Raw genomic sequence first — 19,252 nt, 5'->3', positions numbered from 1 at the left:
GGTTTCTCTACCCTTTTCTTTCATCTCTCCATTAAGTGAAACCATGGATTGGTTTGGCATTTGATTACCGGGACTAAACTTCAGGACTCGGCTCTTTGGGTAATAATCCACACCAGACTGGGCAGAGCCGTCCCGTGTGCTACAGCGAATCTTGGAGGTCCTGTTTTGATCCCCTCTGCGGATCACCTTGATGCTCAGAATTGCAACGGCGTCTGGCCCCGCGGGTTCCCGGACTTGGTATGCAGCTTCTTCAAATTCAATGGTGGGGGCTAGGGAACAGGGTTAGAAAAACAAGAGCAAGTTAGAATAGCAGAGTATCCAGACACCCATGAAAACACCTTATAAAGACAAGAGGGAATTGTTCACATTAGTTAATAATACAAAAGCAAAATGGCTTGCAGTCATAAAAATCAATGAGTATTTACCCCTAAGCAATGCTTGGGAAAAGGAATTTATTTGTGATCTTGTAGGAGTTATTTTTCACATGTTTCTTATTAAAAAAAATATAATGGTGGAAATATTTTTAGAGACTTTGAAATGCATGATGTTTAAGTTTCCATCTTGGCATTACAGCTCACAGAATGTTTTTAAATTTGCACAATTTATCAAGGGACTGAGACAGAGTGAGCCCTTGATAAATATCTATTGACTGATTGCATGAGTCAACTTTTCACTTATGAGATATGAATTTCTAAGGTTTATAATTTTTCTCACTTACATACTACTAAAATTTGCCAAATTGAGCTGTCATCTCTGGTCTTTGGGATACTCTCTCCCAGTGTTTTCACCCCTGTCTTCCTCAGCTGTTTTTCACTTCTCACGAGTTATTTAGGCAGTATGGGAGTTTTAGTGACTGGCTACAATAATATTTCAGAAATGCAAGACTTCCTAATGCATTCTTGTTTGAAGTACTATTCTCATTGCTAGGAAATGATTAATAATATGTTGATTGTTTTAAAAAAATTCAAATCATGCCTTCTTTTCTATTATATTTTCATGGGGAAGGATGGGTGGTGGTGGTGGACAGTGAGATTAAAAAGATAGGAAAATTGAGAGCAATTACAAATTTTATACCATTTTTAGTATATTATAGAATATTGCAGAAATTTCTAATGTTTCTGTTACCGTCTCTTTTCCTCTCAGAAAGTCAAATCTTTCGAATTGTAGAAGATAAACTTTAAGACTTTAAAGTTTTCCATAAGAATGCTCTTTAAAGCCTAGAAGGGTCTCTGTAATAGACTGAATTTGTACCCTATGAGCTGCAATGATTGGGTTTTCCATGTGGCTGGGAGAGCTTCATTTTGGAATTTGAATCTAGGTCTCCTTGGGTAAAGGACTAGTTCAGCTTCGAGGCTGGCTTTCCTTATTTAACCCGATGTCCAAGTTACTTCCCGATTTTTCATTAGAAACCCTAAAAGTCTCACTGATTCTCATGTTAGTTAAGAGTGTAGATTCTAGAATCGGATAGAATAAGGTTCGCATCCAGTTTTGCTGCTTGTAGCTGTTTAACTAAGAGTGCAAATTATACGACTTTGCTGAGGTCCAGTTTCTTCATCTATGACACAGGGATAATGACACCTACTTCAAGAGATTACTGCCAGGACGAACCGAAATAAGATACAGTTGCATGCCCCATAACAATATTTTGGTCAGTAATGGACAACGGTGGACCCATAAGATTATAAAGGAGCTGAAAAAGTCGTATAACCTAGTGACGTATAGTGCAATGCATTACTCACGTATTTGCGGTGATGCTGGTGCAAACAAACCTACCGTGCTGCCAGTCACATAAATGAATAGCACATACAAGGTGTATGGTACATAATACTTGATAATGATAATAAATGACTATGTTATTAGTTTATATATTTACTATGCTATACTTTTTATCATTATTTTAAAGGGTACTCCTTCTACTTAAAACAAACAAACAAACAAACACAACAGTAACTGAAAACAGCCTCAGGCAGGTCCTTCAGGAAGTATTCCAGAAGAAGGCACTGTTATCATAGGGGATGACAGCTCCATGCATGTAACTGCCCCTAAAGACCTTCTAGTGCGACAGGATGTGGAGGTGAGAGACAGTGGTATTGATGATCCTGACCCTGTGTTGGCCTAGGCTAATGTATATGTTTGTTTCTTAGATTTTAACATGAAAGTTTAAAAAGTAAAAAAAAAAAAAAAAAAAAAAAAAATTAAAAACAGAAAGAAGCTTACAGAATTAGAATATGAAGAAAGAAAATAGTTTTGTGCAGCTGTACAATGTATTCATATTTTAAGCTGTATTATAAAAGAGTAAAAAAACTAAATTTCTTAAAAGAGATTTTTCAAGTTTATAAAGTAAAAAAGTTACAGTAAACTAAGGTTAATTTATTATTGAAGAAAGAAAAATATTTTTAATAAATTGGGTGTAGCCTAAGTGTACGGTATTTATAAAGAGTGAGGTAGTGCACAGTGATGTCCTAGACCTTCACATTCACTCACCGCTCACTCACTGACTCACATCGAGCAACTTCCAGACCTGCAAGCTCCATTCATGGTAAGCAGCCTACACAGATATATCATTTTTTATCTTTTATACCATATTTTTATTGTATCTTTTTTATGTTTAAATATATTTAAACACACAAATACTTACTGTCATGTTGTAATTGCCTACAGCATACAAAACAGTAACACGCCATACAGGTTCGTAGCCTAAGAGCAATAGGCTATACCAGATAGCCCAGGTGTGCAGCAGGCTATACCACCTAGGCTTGTGTAAGTACACTCTGATGTTCGCGCAGTGATGAAATCACCTAAACACGCATTTCTGAGAATGTATCCCTGTTGTTAAGCGACACATGACTGTAATATAATATGTGTAGCATGGTTTTTGGTATATACAGTAAATATTCAATTAAAAAACAGCTATTACTATTTATAATATTATTATTCATTCACTCATTAAAATATCTATTTTATTAAAACAATTATGTCCCAACTTGAAAGAAGTTTTGTTTTCCCTGGTGCCTGGGTTACTTTTGCTAACACCTGTCTATAGAATTCAAGTTTTTTTAGGTTAGTAGGCCAAATCAATTAGAGAGAAGAAAACTGAGAAACTGGACTTTTTCAGGAAGGTGGCAGTGTTTTAAATGAGTTGATTGGATTCATCTGATCCTGATTGTATTTCCAATCCTATTCCTGAATTGCAGTGACTTAAATAGTTTTTATTCTCTGTCTGTCTTAGCATTTCTGTCCCATCTTTTAACCATACTCATTTCTTATCTTTTGGCAATGTGGTAGAAAATGAGATTAAAAATACCCATGAACTTATTGGAGCCCTGTGGAGGGTGACCATTTGCTGCCAACATTTTATATAAATATCCAGAGGTTATCATTAGTAGGTACTTTTATAGCACTTCATTCTTCAAAACACTGATAACTACATTATTAGTAAAACATCAGTTCATATCTCATCAACCTAAGAGTAATAACTAAGGTCAATTTGTTCTGTTACCATCCTCATCATTGGATATGGTGATGGTGGCCATGTTATTCTTTCCAACTCTAGCTCCACTCCAGTGGTTTCCAAGAGGGTGGCCGAGGTAGACCCTGAACTGTTCCTCTGGCTCAAACATGGAGTCATCGTGGATATACACAGTACAGTTCTTCACCTAGAGCCAATAGCACAAAACAGATTGAAATTTGCAGCAAGATGTCAGTAACCTGTTTGGTTTTTCCAGAAAATGATTTTCTTCTTTGCAGCATCAAAGAGCTGACACAAATTCAAAAGGTTCCAAAAATTTCATTCATAAAAATAGAATATTGAAATCTAACAGTTCATGCTTGAATGGGACATACCTATATGTGGAGATTTGTATTAGAACATTCCAAACAATTCTGAATTATTGGTGATGAGTTATAAAAACAAATAACCCACTAAAAAGTACCTGTAGAACATTTGTGTGCTTCTGCACATTTTGTCTAGGTTGCTCAAAATATTTGCATATGTTACAATACGTAGATTTCTGATCATGGGGATTTAACATAGTGATTAGACTTCCTAGAAAGCTGAACAATGTTCTTTTTCCTTTGTAAAAGTTGAACAATCTTACAAGGAACTCAGAAAGGCTTCATGTTAGACTAAGGATATCTTTAAATGCTACAGAACTCTCAAATCTGCTGCCAAATGGCATCTCATCTGAAAACTTCCGAGTACTGAAAGTTTGAGAACACCACTCAAATCCCTGTTTGAAGGAAGGAAATCAAGTGTTTCTCAAACTTTGAATGTTCTCTACTGAAGATTGTATTTTTGAGAAAATGGAAAATAAAGTCATAACATTTCAGATAACACAGAAGCCTCTGTAGTAGTCATGTGACATGAAGTGGGATATTTTTAGTTGAACCATTTTAAATCCAGTATCTTACCATACAGCAAAGGATATGTGGGTAGAGAGAAGTCTCACTCTCATACTTCCTAAGTCATACTAAATGGTAGAGGAACATGCCTGTGAACATTAATATGTGGCTTGTTAACATTATTTAAGTCCCTAAATAATGTTTATTTTTGTTTGTTTGTTTTTACATCTTTCTTATAATAACAGTTTCTTATGGGAAGCATGAGTTTAGTAGTGACTCTTCAGATCTTTTTTTTAAAAGAAAGACATTTGAGTGAATGACAGGTTTCAAGGACATATGCTTAGCAAGCCAAAGAAAATGAAGATTCCAAAACAGGCTTAGGAATAATGACAGACTGTCATGTTGGTAACATATAGACTATTAGACTGCATTTTCTTTATAATTTCATTAATTAAAAACTGTCTTTTGGATAGGCAGAGGATCCTTTTTTGAACTTAAAACAGATACAGACATGTAGACTCAAAGCTGAAGATTGTATCTGTAGTATTTGCATGTGTTTTTAAACACATTTCAACCTGCCACAAGTAAAATTCTCATAACATATATCACTAAGACAGGCCTTTATGAGTCATGAGAGTCCCAAAGAAGGAAGCTGTCACTTTTGGGGGGGGAAGTAAAGACAAACAGAAGAAGAATTTGAAGTGATCTACAATGGGTAAGGTCTTCTTATCATAACCTTCAAAAGGACTAAGAAGAAGACAAAATTTTGATACATTTGATTATCTCAAAATTGAAGACTTCTGTCTGACTAAGAACACCATGGTCAAAGATAATAGATAAATGACAGAAAGGGAAAAGACATTTACAATATGTAAGATGTCTAAACCTCATAAGGAATTAATATTTAGGATATACAAGAAAGTACTGCAAATGAGTCAAAAAAAAAAAAAAAGAGAACAACACAATAAAATAAGGAACAAAAGATAAAAATAAAATTTATAATCTCATTGGAAATCTAATAAACTGACAGGCATATAAGACAGTAGTAATTAGAGAAATACAAAATAAGTTATACCTTTATACACACTAGACTAGCAAAAATCCAACAGATGAGCAATGCTAAGTGTTAGAGAGGATGCAGGGTTATAGGAACTCCATGCACTTCTAGTGACATTCTGGAAAGTATTCTGATGCTATTTTTTCAAATTAAACATATGCATGCCCTATGGTCCAGCAATTTTGCTTCTGAATATATATCTAAAGAAATTCTCACTCAGGTCTGTAAGTGGACACATATTAGGATGTGCACTGAAGCATTATTTGTGGTGACAGAGAGTTAGGAGTTTCCTGGGTGCAACACTGGGGTACCTCACTGTGTATTGCTGAGAGTATGTGAGTAAAATACAGTAGATACACACCATGAAATATTATGCAACAGCTAAAAGCAACAAATTAGAAGTACACTTATGAAGAATCGACTTACACAACATGGACAGACCTGCAAGCATATTGCTGAGTAAAAACAGAAGAGGATTGAAAAAGATACAACCAATAGCATTTGTACAAATTGAGAATCATGCACACAAAACAACAAACATTTTTAAAGAACGAATACAAATTAAGAGGTATACGATAAACACAATAGATTGATGGGTGGGGAAGGAAATGTGGCTGGAGAATGGAGATGAAATAAAATGAGTAAATAAATGAGAAAAGGACCTTGTACTGACCAATGAAGACTATGTGCCTTGAGCCAAGGGGACAATTGACTCAACCATCTGAAACTGAGATTCAAATATGGGGAAATGTGATTCTCATTCATACACACTTTTGACGTATACTGAGGTTGCAAGCTCTGATTCTGAGGGAGCCATATTTAGTGATGGGTTTCTCAGGAGTTTCTCTGCCCGTATGTGTGACTTTTCATATACATTGCCAAGAGAATACTCCACTGACCGGAATCTGTTCAATGTCTGCCTACTTCATCCTGTACTAGGATGTATGTTGCCCTGGGACAGAGGCCCAGGTATGAGACAACTGTCTCTTCCTCTCTAAATAATATCGGTGGAGTGTGCTCATCTCTAAAGCAGTTTCAGATTAAGAGGACGTCTCATTAATTTGATTCTGTAAATTCCAAAAATGTTACACATCATCTAAATTTCCAAGCTCAACCAACGACTTATGTATTTGGTTGTAAGTGGAAGGCAAAGAACACAGCCAGATAGAATAGATGACATTATTAGGAGTCTACTTACTTTCTCCCCTTTCAGAAACGTAATCCGTGAAGAGTCTGCATTTCTTCTCTCCTCAAAGTCCTCTGTGACCTGAGCCGAGTGGCTCTGAGTATAGCACCTCACTGACGACTCATAGCTCAGGTCTCCACTGCGAATGACAGGAGCATGCAGGACACCATCCTTCTCCTTCACTAGCAGCAAATCCTTGGCAAACTGCATGCTGGGTACTGGGTGAGCAGGCAGAAAGAGAGGAACATCGTTGGTGGGAGCCAGAGGGATGCAGCAGCTACAGCCCTCGTCAGCCCTCAGCAGCCACCCGGCCAGGAGAGCCCCACTAGAGGCCAAGATAGGCTGACAAATCACAGATGGTCAGTGGATTTCAAGGCACAGTTGTTGCTCTCAGGACAGGGGAACTGCCTCCTCTGTGAGTGTGGTTCCAACGAAATAGAATGAATCCATTTTGCACCTTTGTTTGTTCAGCTTGCTTCAGGGTGCAGTCACCATCTCAAATGCAGGCAGATAATGCAAGGGAAAAAATGGGACAAGTGTAAGAAAAACTTTGATGGTGACTTGGGTACTCAGAAGAGTTCACTGTCCTCCTAGGGCTACAATAAGGAAAACAGCAGTGCCAATTGATAATAAATGGTCACTCCCACTGATCCTGGGGCCAGGGAGACAATAGGGAAGAGTGAGGACGCTGGCAAAGAGGAAATAGCAGGCCTTGTTTAAAGGGTTCCAGTCTTTTGTTGCCAGATCTTCTTATTTTCAAATGAAGCCAGAGATCTGGATTTTTATGTGATATCATTTAATATTTAAGACAGAAACCAAATACAACAGTGAAAAAAAAATCTATATAAACCAAAACTATTTGGGCCAAATAAAACACATCACGAGGCTAAATTTGGCCAATAGGCCCCTAGTTTATGACCTCTTCTATAGAGTTAGTTCTTCTCTTATAACTCGAGTCCTCATTTTACTTTAGTATCATAGCCAAACTGTGGTTAAAAACAAGAATTTGGGGGTAAAGAGACCTGAATTTCCCTCCTGGTCCTGTTACTAAATAGCTGTATGGCAACAGGGCAAGCCACTTAGACTTTCTGAGCCTTGCAGTTTTTTAATATGTAAATTGGAAATATTAATATCTTACTCATAGAATTATTGAGAAGACCAAATTAATAAGATAATATATTCATGGTACTCATTGTATCTGATAAGTTCTAGAAATGTTACAAATCACCTACACTTTGCAGCTCAACCAATGAGATATATATTTGGTTATAAGTGGGAGACAAAGAAGACAGCCAAATGGACTGCACAACACTTAAATTTTGGTAGGAACTAATACATTATAGTTTGCATTTGCCCCCTAACTCCAAGCTTCTCAATATGAAGGATCATTTTTTTTCTTTTTACTCACTATACCACCTACTGTAATGCTCTGTATTAAGACATTTCCCCAAGACTGTTGATTATTAATTTCTTCATGAACAATGCAGAGTCATATGTCAAAGCCTCCTGAGGTGGAATTAGTCTTTGGGGCTATAGGAAGCTGACCCTAAAGCTGTAATCACCTATTTTTTGGCCACCTCCTGGATGTCCCTGCCAAACCTGAAAGGATCAGGTAGGGGTGGTATAAGCACCCAAACATTCCATAAGTCTGTAAGTCTATATAGTTGGCCCCTCATATCTTGCGAGTTCCATATGTGCCGATTCAATCAACCAAACATTGAAAATATTCTTGAAAAAAAAACCCAATAAAACATAAAGTAAATAAAAACAATAAAGGATTACAACTATTTACATAGCATTTACATTGCATCAGGTATTATGAGCAATCTAGAAATGATTTAAAGTATATAGGAGGATGTACTTAAGTTGTATGCAAATACACCATTTTATATCAGGGACTCGAGCATCCAGGAGTTTTCGTGTCCGTGGTGGTCCTAGAACCAATCCCCCATGAATACGAGGGATGACTGTATGCAGAAAGCTGTCTGCTTCCAATCTACCCCCACTCAGAACTGCTGGCTCTGGCAAAAATAAAACCATTCCATCATCTGTACTAAGCCAAATAGTTACCAAGTATTACTAAATAAAAAGCCAGAAGATCCCTCTTGGAAGAACACTGCATTTACAGGAAAATTAACTTTGGCATGAGGCCCTGCACGTTAGCCAGTTAGGGCCCTGCCATCAGGAAAATGGTCCGTGCTGTTAACAGGTGGGTGGCAATGACATCACCTAGCACAGAGGGGCAAGAAGGAAGCTTGTTGCCAGGGAGAAAGCAACACAAGCAAGGAAGCTTTTCTGCTCATGGCAGACATCTAAAGCTTTAGACAGGTTTTTTTCTTGCTGGCCTGTCAGGCCTTAAGTCAGATGAGAAAATGAAAGGCTAAAGTGATAATGCTTAGGTTTTGTCATGTATTAATCTACCAAACATTCTTCTTGAGATGTAAAAAGACTCCTTATTTCTTTCATCTTTAACAAGACACTCACTCTCACTAGTATCTCTATCTGCAAAAACAAAAAGAGAAAGGGAGGGGAGTGGACACTTCTCATGATTGCCTTCCCAGAAACAATACCTGTCATTAAAAGGCCCCAGACCAGTGGGGAGACTGAGGCAACAAAGCGAGTGCAGGAATAGATTTATGTACGGGATGTTCATGGCATAGGTCAGGCATGATGTTAAAGGCTTTCATATGTATTATTTAATATCACTCTCTCAACAACCCTATAAGGCAATATAATCCCTAGTAGAAGGCAAAGGTAACACTGGCCCTGGGAGTCAGTTTCCCTGACTGCAGAGCACCTCTCTTTTCACATTGAAGGCTGCATAAACACAAAATAAAGGTTACCCCTGAAGGCTCATGGGCTTGCATCAGTGCCGTGACATGGCTAAGCTACGGCTATATCTGAAATCCTGCTCACAGTGTCAATTGTCTAGCTCTTAATCCTGTTCATGATGCCAATTGTAAAGCTAGGCGACCACACCAGTTGTCGGGCTCTTTTACCTGCCGTTAATCCTGCACCGACTGGGCCAATTGCCAAGCTAGGACTGGGGCTGGAGCTCCCAGACCCCTCAAGCCCATTGTCCAGACTGGGTCACAAACCCTTCACATGTCAGGCTGGGTCACCAGACCCCTTTACACGCAGGTCCATGAGCTAGGTAACCGGCAAAAAAGGTCCTTGGAGCCATAGGTTGGAAAGCATGGCTGCTCTAGGTGGATGCTCAAGGCAGACGCCAGCCCGCCTACTTCACTAAAACTCTTCTCTCTGTCTCGGTCTCTGTCTCTGTCTCTGTCTCTCTCTCTCTCTCTTTCTCTGCAGAACACAAGAATAGCAGCAAAACTAAAAAGATGCATTGGCGCACATGCGCACTAACTCCACACACACACACACAATTTGCTTACAAAGGATGCTGAATCACACCCAACCGGACCTGAGGCGAGGGCCCTGACCAAACTATTCTATTTTCCCAACAATCAGGTATAAAGCACTTACTGTCAGTACCTCTCTCAGAACATTTATTGTACATGGCCAATTTATAGCTACAGTTTTATTTGTATAAGTCTTGCCTCCTGAAATATACTGTGAGACTCTGATCTCTGGTACTCTGTAACCCACACAATATTGAGCACAGTCTTGGGCATAGAAAATGTTCTATAAACATTGTTGTCCTTCTAATCTTCTTAGTAACTGACAAAGTGCATGTAAACACCAATGCCTGGAATGCAATAGCCTCATTATGGGCAATTGTTAAGTTGGAGATTTAGGAGAATCCTGCCTCTGGTTCTTTCAAGTTAATGAGTAGGCAGGACAGAGATGTGCACAAAGGACTGCAGTGCCATAGTGGCTACAAGGCCTGTCCTCGTGTGCTTGGTCAGCATGCTCATACCAGAGTCTAACTCCAGGTCTCAGAGCAGTAGGGGTACGTGGAAAACAGAAAAATAGTTGAGGTGAATTACTTAGGTGATTTAAGGTCCCCAAATCAGCACAGTGGAAAAGGATGAAAGGAGCTAAGATCACTTTAGAAGGCTGAAAGTTGACTTTATAAGGATCTTGAGTGACAGTAAGCATTGTTATATAGAGGACAGTGGCCAGTTAAAGTTGCAATATGAAAAGTGAGCATGGTAGATAGAACAAGAAGGTTGGATTTGGATAGAACTGACCGGTGTTTTAACTCTTGCTCCCTTCCCTCCTTTCTGTGTGATTTCATACAAATTATTCAACCTCAGTTTCACAAGTTGAAGGCTGATGTAAGAATTAGATATAATGTAAGATCTTTCCACTCCAGAATGTGCACATTGAATGGACTCAACAAAAGTATATTACTAGCGAGAAAGAGAACCAACAGAAGTAAGCACTGAGTATCACCATGGGCTACTGAAATAGGTTTTAGGATTTCTTTCTCTGGGATAAATTCTTGACTGGATATATACTGTTGCAGCTTCCCCGAAAGATGAGTAATACTTTAACATATTCATCTTCTAAGTTTGCAACCCCAATGCCTGTCAATAAAATATGGAGAAAAATTTAAATAGAATCTTCTGTGTTGACCAGAGTGTAATGAGGATTGCACGTTTTACTAGAGTCTCAGTAGTATAATAAATTACAGATGTGTCAGGAAGAAAAGAAATTAACATGTAATAAAATCTGCTATGTGCCAGGCACTACAGTAGGCATTTTCACATATTTCATCTAATTTAATATTTACAACATCTTGTAAGGTAGGTATTTTCATTATTTACACATAGAAAAATGAGGCTCAGTAACCTTACGCCTCTTGCCTGAGGCCAAAGAGCTAGCAAGTGGTGGGGCTGGGATTACATTTCAGGACTTCTGCCACATCATAGGGAAATTAACTATCCTTGCATGCAAAAGAAGCCATTTCAAGAATTAAAAGAACAACTGAATTTCCCTCTTTCTTCTTTTTTAGCTTCTCTAAGGGGAAAAAAAATCTCACCAATTTTACTACTTCACCAAATAAAACTATGTAGTACAATGCAAACAGCATGGATGTGGAGATGAATAGAAGGCATGTTTGTTCCTCAAGATACCAGACTTTGGGTGACCTGGTTACTCCCATGATTCTCAGTTCCCTTAGCTACAGAACACAAATAAAAATAAAACCATGGGATTATAAGCAAATGAGATGTTTAATGAACCACTCTGTAAACTTTGAAGTAACATGTGACATAAAATAGTATAATTGCTATAATCTTGTTCATGGTTAACAAGTTACCATTTTGTGAATCACAAACTAAAATGTAAAACTTAAAGCTATAAAACTTCTGAAAGAAAGCATAGGAGAAAATCTTTGTAACCTTGGGATTAAGCAAAGATTTCTTAGATATGACACTAAAAGTACAATGAGCAATAGAAAAATTGATAAAGGGGACTACTTCAAAATGAAAAATGAGCGCTCTTTGACGGACATTGTTAAAAGACAAGCAAAGACTGGGATAAAATATTTGCAAAACACAAATTGTTGTCCAGAATCTACAACAATTAAATAATAGGGGGAAACAACTCAGTTTAAGAATGGGAAAGATATTTTAGTAATACTTCACCAAGGAAGATATATGGGTGGTGTCGCACTACGCTAATGTCAGAATCCTGTCGACATTGCCAATTGTAGCGCTCTTATCCTGTTCGTGATGCCAATTGTCTAGCTACATGATCACCTTAGCTGTTGGGCTCTTTTACCTGCCAGTAATCCTGCACCGACAGGGCCAATTGCCAAGCTAGGGCTGGATCTGGAGCTCCCAGACCCCTCAAGCCCACTGTCCAGACTGGGTCACAAAACCTTCGCACACCAGGCTGGGTCACCAGACCTCTTACATGCAGGTCTATGAGCTAGGTAACAAGCAAACAGGTCCTTGGAAGCCATAGGTTCAAAAGCATGACTGCTCATGCTGGAGGCAGCCGCCCAAGGCAGATGTTCGCCCGAGGCAGATGACTGCCAGCCAGCCTGCTTCACAAACTCTCTGATGAACACAAGAATAGCAACAAAACTAAAAAGATACATTGGCATGCATGCTCACTAACTCCACACACACACAATTTGCTTACAAAGGATGTGCTGAACCACACCCAACCGGACCGAAGGCAAGGGCCCTAACCAAACTATTCTATTTTCCCAACAGATGGCAAAAGAGCATGAAAAGATCTCAGTGTCATTAGTCAATAGGGAAATCACTTTAAACCATGAGATATCACTACACAACTACTAGAATAACTTCTTTAAAACACAAAAAATCTGACCATACTAAACATATATGACCCAGCAATCCCACTTCTACTTATTATTGGCCTCAGAAATATGAAAACCTATATTCACACAAAAACCTATATGCAAATGTTTATAGCAAATCTAGTCATAATTGCTAAAGCCTTGAAACAACCCAAATGTCATTCAAAAGGTGAATGAAAAAACAAACTGTGGTACATCCATACAATGGAAAACTACTCAGCAGTAAAAGAAATGAACTACTCCTACATGCAATAACATGGATGGCTCTCAAATTCATTTTTCTAGTGAAAGAAGTCAGATTCAAAATAGTACATGTCACATGATTTCATTTATATGATATTCTGGAAAAGGTAAAACTTTAGGGAGAGAAAACAGATCAGTGCTTACAGGGGCTTGGATTGGGGAGAGGTCAACTACAAAGGGTCATGAAAATATTTTATAGGATGTTAGAACTGCCCAACATCTTGATTATGGTGGTGTGTACCTCACTATATGCATTTGTTAAATCTCACAAAACTGTGCTCTGTAAAGGGTAAATTTTCATTTATGGAAGATATACATCAATAAACCTGGCTCTAAAATAAGATGCCATCATTTTGGATACATGTTTATATGTGTGTCTGTGTGCATGTGCATATATATGTGCATATACACATATACTAGAGTGGCTAGTCATAATATATACATATATGTGTGTATTTTTTTTTCTCCTGAGGGATAAACACACAAAAAAACTGGTTAAAATGGTTGTCTCCAGGTAGGGGACTGGGGATCAACAGATAGGGGTAGAAGGAAGATTTGATTTTCATAGTGTACCCTTTTTGCGGTTTGAATTTTTATTACTATATACATGATATAAATTATTTACAAATCAATGGAAACATTAATGGTTACCCCGCTGGGCTGCCTGTTCCTTTCTGGGGGCCTTTTCAGCCACTGGAAGAGTTTAGTCATAGGCTGTGTTGTCAGTCGCTGGGGATGCCAATGAGGGTCCTGCCGTTAGGGGAAGGTTTGACTCTATCGTCTCCACCCAACTCCAGAATCCGCAAAATGGATTCTGAAGTTCTGGCAATTCTAAATTTCATCAATTATTTCCAAGAAGCAATGGTCCTTTTCTGTTCAACCTCATGTTACTTAGATTGTTCATCTTCAGTTAGTGACTGACATTTGGTCCATATTCCTGTATCTGTTCATTCCCACACATCATCTGCAGTACTGCCAATATTAATTTTCTAAAGTAAAAATCGCATCACTCCTCTGCTTAGAAGCATCAATTGTCCCTCTCCGCTTACAAAGTCCTTCGGTTGGAACATATACCCTCTTAGAACTTGACTTTAACCTGTCTTTCCGTTTAATTCTCCTGTTTGCCTCCTGCCATGCTCAAAGCAAAAGTAAGCATCCCACTACTTCCCAAACATGCACCTTTCAAAGTTTTATACCTAGTATATACTACATCTCTATTTGAAACAGAATTTCCTTTATTATCCATTAGTTAAATTCCAGTCACTCCTAAAGACTCTGCTTAAACATCACCTCTTTTGTGAAGTTTTCTATGATGCCCCCACACATACATACTGTTCAGTTCCCGCTGCACCCAGAGTACTGGATTTATAGCACTATTAGATCATTTATCATAATAAATTCTAATTTTTCAGTTTAAGGATCTGATTCCCCATCTAGACACCGAGCTTCTCGACAACAGGGCCTAAGGCTTATACATCTCTTTGCATCTGGCAGAGTACCCGAAACATGGATGCTTCTCTCCCATATTTCTGTGTAAAAGTACGCACACTGCTCGCACACTCGCACACACACACACACACACACACACACACATTTTTTGAACAAAAATGTGAATGTGTTCCACTGTCACATACATGGAAGTTAAAAGAAAAATAAATAAATATATTTGAAACACCGGCTGGCATCCTCAATCTCTTACCATCCTGGAATGTGTCATTAATTGCAATGACAGCCTGGAAGGGTTTGGTCAGTTCGGCCCCTTGTGCAGAGCTGAGGAAAACCACAAATGTCTCCAGTCCTTCAATTACTGGATACTGAGTGTCATCCAAGATAGTTAAGGTGCAATGCTAGAAGAGAAATCAAAGCAAACTTCACAGAGGGCCCAACACCCAACACCCATCTGTCTTTGGGAGACTAGGATAAAGGTGGCAACTTGTCTTTCTTTGGCGCTGTTTAAGTAAGGTTTTTTAATCCATAAAATGATAATCTCACTTCTAGGAGTTTGTTTCTAGATACTCACATTTAAGTCTCACTCCTAAAACGATAATACACTCTCAGGAGTTTGTTTGTAGATATTTACATCACACAAGTACAGTTTCTACCCTAAATCTGTAATGCTGGATATTCGTTGCTGAAAATGTCACTTGGAGAGTTTTTAGATTCCATCATAAGTTCTCTTCTTTGTATGTTTGTTTTTAAAGAAAGGAAAGATAGTAAAGTTGTAAGGTGGTTTAGAGTCCTCAAGAGAGTTTGGAAAGCAGACTAAAGGCGATGTTAACAAACCCACTGGCCTTATGAGTCTGGGGTGCCATGACTGCTGTATGCTCACCTGCTCTGTGACACCAGGCCCAAACTCCACCTTCCTAGAGCTGGGGACATAGTCGACACCCGGGGTGGCAGAAGCAGGGTCCGAGGGCCGTGTTGCACACCAGACAGATGTGAAAGTAGAAAGGTCAGTACCATGGCGGATAACTGGAATCTTCACTGTGCCTGAATTAAGATTAATAGAGATTTTGAATGGTCAACCTTGAGCCAGGATATCATTGGGGTTTTCAGAAAAATGTTCTCCCTCATTGCAACAGTGGCAGTTTTATCCAGCTTGGCTTGTCTAATTCAACTTCAGTGGCGCTCCTATGCCTCCTCTGAGGAAGGCTTCCTTAAAGTAGAAGTGTTCATACCTCTCTTTTCACTGACACTAAAACCAAGAGGAGACCTGGAGGAAGACCTCATGAAGGTGGTGCTGGAGAGACAGCCCTTAGGGACAGCGGTCTCATGGCTTCACAAAGGAGACTGTTTGCAGGAGAAAACAATGCAGTGAAGGGGAGAAGGGTCCACTGAAAAACATCTCAAGCCTACTTAGGAAGAAGAAACTCAGAGACTAGGGCTTCTGGGATGAGCTAGAAAATAGTCAAGGTGGAACCAGCTAGGGGACTCTATGGGGCCTGAAGCTGAATGTTCTTAATTAAGTGTTCCTAACTGAGTTGATTTCCCTATTTCACCCAAGCGGTGCATACATCATCACTTATTAAACCATATGTGCATATTGCTTATCTCATTATTGAAGTTCATCTTCTGCTCCATCATGACATCATACTCTGTAGTATCCTGAAGATATATGTGTAGATTGTTAGCTATTTTCACAACCAAGGTCACAGAAAAGCTACATGAAATCCTCACTAATCACCACATTTTTCTAGCCAATATGCTATGAGGTTGGGCATTTGGTGTATGGGAAAGGAAATGTGGTAGGGTAGAGAGGTCGGGGTTCTAATCCAGCTCTGCCATTATATCCACTGCTTGATCTTTGCTGCTTTCTTTAACCTCTCTGTGTCTCCATTTGCTCTTCTATATCACATTCTCTCTTCAACAGAAGATAAGTGAGAATGCATGGACCGCACATGGCATGGAACCCAGCATTCAGTAAATGCTTAAAAATATTACTTCCCAGTATCCCTAAGAATCCCTTTCAAGAGATGAAAGGCCTTGATCTGGCTCCCATTGGTAGACCCTCAGCACAGCTGCTGCCCCTTCTACCCTCAGCACACAGAAGACTTCAAGACCCTCATGGAGCCACAGAGGGAAGGAGCCGAGGTCTCCAAATACCACGTGGAAGGAATCTGCCCACTGATTGCCTTGGTCTGTTAAATGAATGAAAAGGTTCCATTCTGTTAAGATGGAGTTTGTTTTTCAGCACCTAGTAGTACACTAAAAAAATCACCTCCATCCTCAAAAGATCACCCTCTGGACCATGGAGGTCAGTGAATGAAGTTCTAAGCCAGACCCCTCTCTGCCATCACTAACCACAGCAAGAAAAGTAGATGGAACTCTCTGTACTTCACTACCTTCCACTCCTGATCTTGATGCCTACCTAGTATTATCTAATGCCTCAGACTGAGTATGATGTCATTGCAGAACGGCATTCTCAATGTCTTAAGGACATTCCCAAGCCAAAAGAGGAAACTGTGCAAGACAGGGATCAGGAGGTGGATGCTGGACCCCCAGAGATGCTCTCCATTACCTGCATCCTCGCTGACCATGAAAGCTGTGTTCCCCAGGGACACAGTGGAGGCATCATTGGGACCACTAATGAGCACCTTGGCCATTGCCACCCTTCCGATGCGGGCATTGTTGGAAGCATCTGCCAGGGCAATCTCAAACTCCTCTTCCTCTTCATACTCGCTGTCATCAATGAGCATGACGTCACAGGTGGACATGGTGACACCAGGCCCGAATATCACACGACTCTCAGCAGACATCCCTCTAGATTTAAAATCAGAGCCTGATTCTAGAGCATAGAGGCTACTTCCCATAGCTGATTTAGGGATCGTGTAGCAGACTGCAGAAACAATGCTGCTTGAATCTCCTGAAATACAAATGTCAAGAAAACCAAAGCATTTGAATGAGTGCTTCTCAAATTTTAAAATCTCTGGTAACTTAATGAGCTTGGTTCCCTCTAATACATTACGTCATTATTTCTATTCAGAATCTGACATGAAACTCTCCTGAACTGCAGTTTCTTTTAAGCCTGGGGTATAAACCATTCGAGGATTTAATATACCCAAGATACCTCACCAAACAACTTAAAATGGATTTCCTATTCTGTGAATTTTGTGCTCTGTTAATTCACAAGACTCATTGCCCACCATCTAAGGCCACAGCAGGTAGAAAGATAAGAGACATATTTGGGACTTTAAGTAGCAAAGTAATTGTGTCCTGAAGGTAGTGCTATGAGAACAGTTCACTGCCTTTCTGAATAAACTTCTGCACTTAATTCCCAGAGAGAAACAAGCTTGTTTAAAAAAAGAAAGACAAAACAAAATAAAACCTGCTTCTCTGAACAAATGACTTCACTTATTAGTGCTGCCACTTCCCTTGGTGACAGCCCACTCTGGGCCTGGCTTGGTGGCCCAGAGCAATCAATGAGGGTTGCTTGTTTTCCAAGTGGCATTACCAAGGTTTTGTGCTGTCTACAGTATTTGTTACACTAATATCCAGTCAGCAGATTCAATAAAGAAACCTGACATCATTTACAGTCATGTTGTGGCTTTGAAAGGGGATTTAATTTCCATGTGTTTTAAATGCTCAATATTGCATAATCATAAATTCATATGGTCTTTAGTTTGATTTTCAGCCCCTTAAGAATTGCTCTTGATTTCTTACGCACAGTTTATTTCCCATCTGAGCTCTATATATGACACTCACATAGAAAAACCTTTAAGCACGTTTTCTGTCTTCCAAGAACTAAGATAGGAAGCCAGTTCTTACAAACTGTAACTTCCCTCCTTGACCAAGGTTACTAAATATTTTATGGATTAGGTGATTGATTAAGATACCGAGTTCATGAATAATTTGCAAGGCTAAATATAATCAGTCTTCTAGTCCAATTTAAGAATAAATGGGAGCTCTAACAACTTGAACTAAGAAGAGAGGCCTTCTGACAGTACTCACTATGGGTACCATCATCATTAGGGTTGTTCTGGGGATTAAATGAGTTAATACATGTAAAGTACTTATACACATGAGTTAATATGTGTCGTAAGCACCTGGCACATATAAGGGACTCAACAAATGTTAGCCATTATTACAGCTCTTTGTCACCTTTGGCACCAACAGACCTTTTCTTTCAATAGGTGCAAAAAGAAAACCAGCACTCTCGTTGACCCGGTAGGTCTTCTTATCAAACTGTAATGTGGGTTCGTCCTCGGTGTCATTGATAATGACCTTCGCCTGGGTGAACTCCCCTAACAGGGCATATGCTGGCATGCTGAGCTCCACAGTGAAACTCTCAACATTCTCAAACACGTCATCATCATTGATGATGATGGTGCAGGACTTGGTGTCCTCTCGTTCATCAAACTGCACCTATCACAAAGGAAACAAGGAGTTAAGCTCGGCCTCAGTTTCCCCTGCTCTCTTCCCCCAGAGAGTATCATGGGAAAGTGCCCCCAAGTCCAGCAGACAGAGCACTGACTGAAACAGCTGGTTCTTCCAGCCCCAACTCCCTGCTGTATCACTTGGAACACTTAGCCACCTCTTCCCACTCTTCACCTGTACATTGGGCTGATTTACTGTAATAGAGACAAGGAGGGCAAAGGCATCTCCTACCATTTGGTAGAAAAACATGAAATAACTATTCGTAACCTGTTTTATTAATTCACGTGGAACGGCAACAGTCATGATTTGA

The 19,252-nt window shown here is 39.4% G+C and overlaps 1 protein-coding gene across 4 annotated transcripts in view; it reads right to left on the bottom strand.

The window, feature by feature from the left end:
* Positions 1 to 19,252, bottom strand: part of FRAS1 (Fraser extracellular matrix complex subunit 1) — a 422,531-nt gene that overhangs the window by 35,215 nt on the left and 368,064 nt on the right. For 3 of the 4 annotated variants that reach the window (XM_063108769.1, XM_063108773.1, XM_063108772.1), the window contains 7 exons: positions 18,684 to 18,930; positions 17,087 to 17,431; positions 15,398 to 15,558; positions 14,768 to 14,915; positions 6,597 to 6,802; positions 3,500 to 3,656; positions 69 to 269 (listed from right to left, as the gene is read on the bottom strand). In XM_063108769.1, the coding sequence (XP_062964839.1) occupies positions 69 to 269; positions 3,500 to 3,656; positions 6,597 to 6,802; positions 14,768 to 14,915; positions 15,398 to 15,558; positions 17,087 to 17,431; positions 18,684 to 18,930 (1,465 nt within the window). The remainder of the gene's footprint in view (positions 1 to 68; positions 270 to 3,499; positions 3,657 to 6,596; positions 6,803 to 14,767; positions 14,916 to 15,397; positions 15,559 to 17,086; positions 17,432 to 18,683; positions 18,931 to 19,252) is intronic. The other variant, XM_063108770.1, reaches the window with a different exon arrangement.

Source organism: Cynocephalus volans, chromosome 9, assembly GCF_027409185.1.
Source record: "Cynocephalus volans isolate mCynVol1 chromosome 9, mCynVol1.pri, whole genome shotgun sequence".
In the NCBI taxonomy this organism is placed as follows: domain Eukaryota; kingdom Metazoa; phylum Chordata; class Mammalia; order Dermoptera; family Cynocephalidae; genus Cynocephalus; species Cynocephalus volans.
This window is presented reverse-complemented; position numbering and strand designations above follow the sequence as displayed.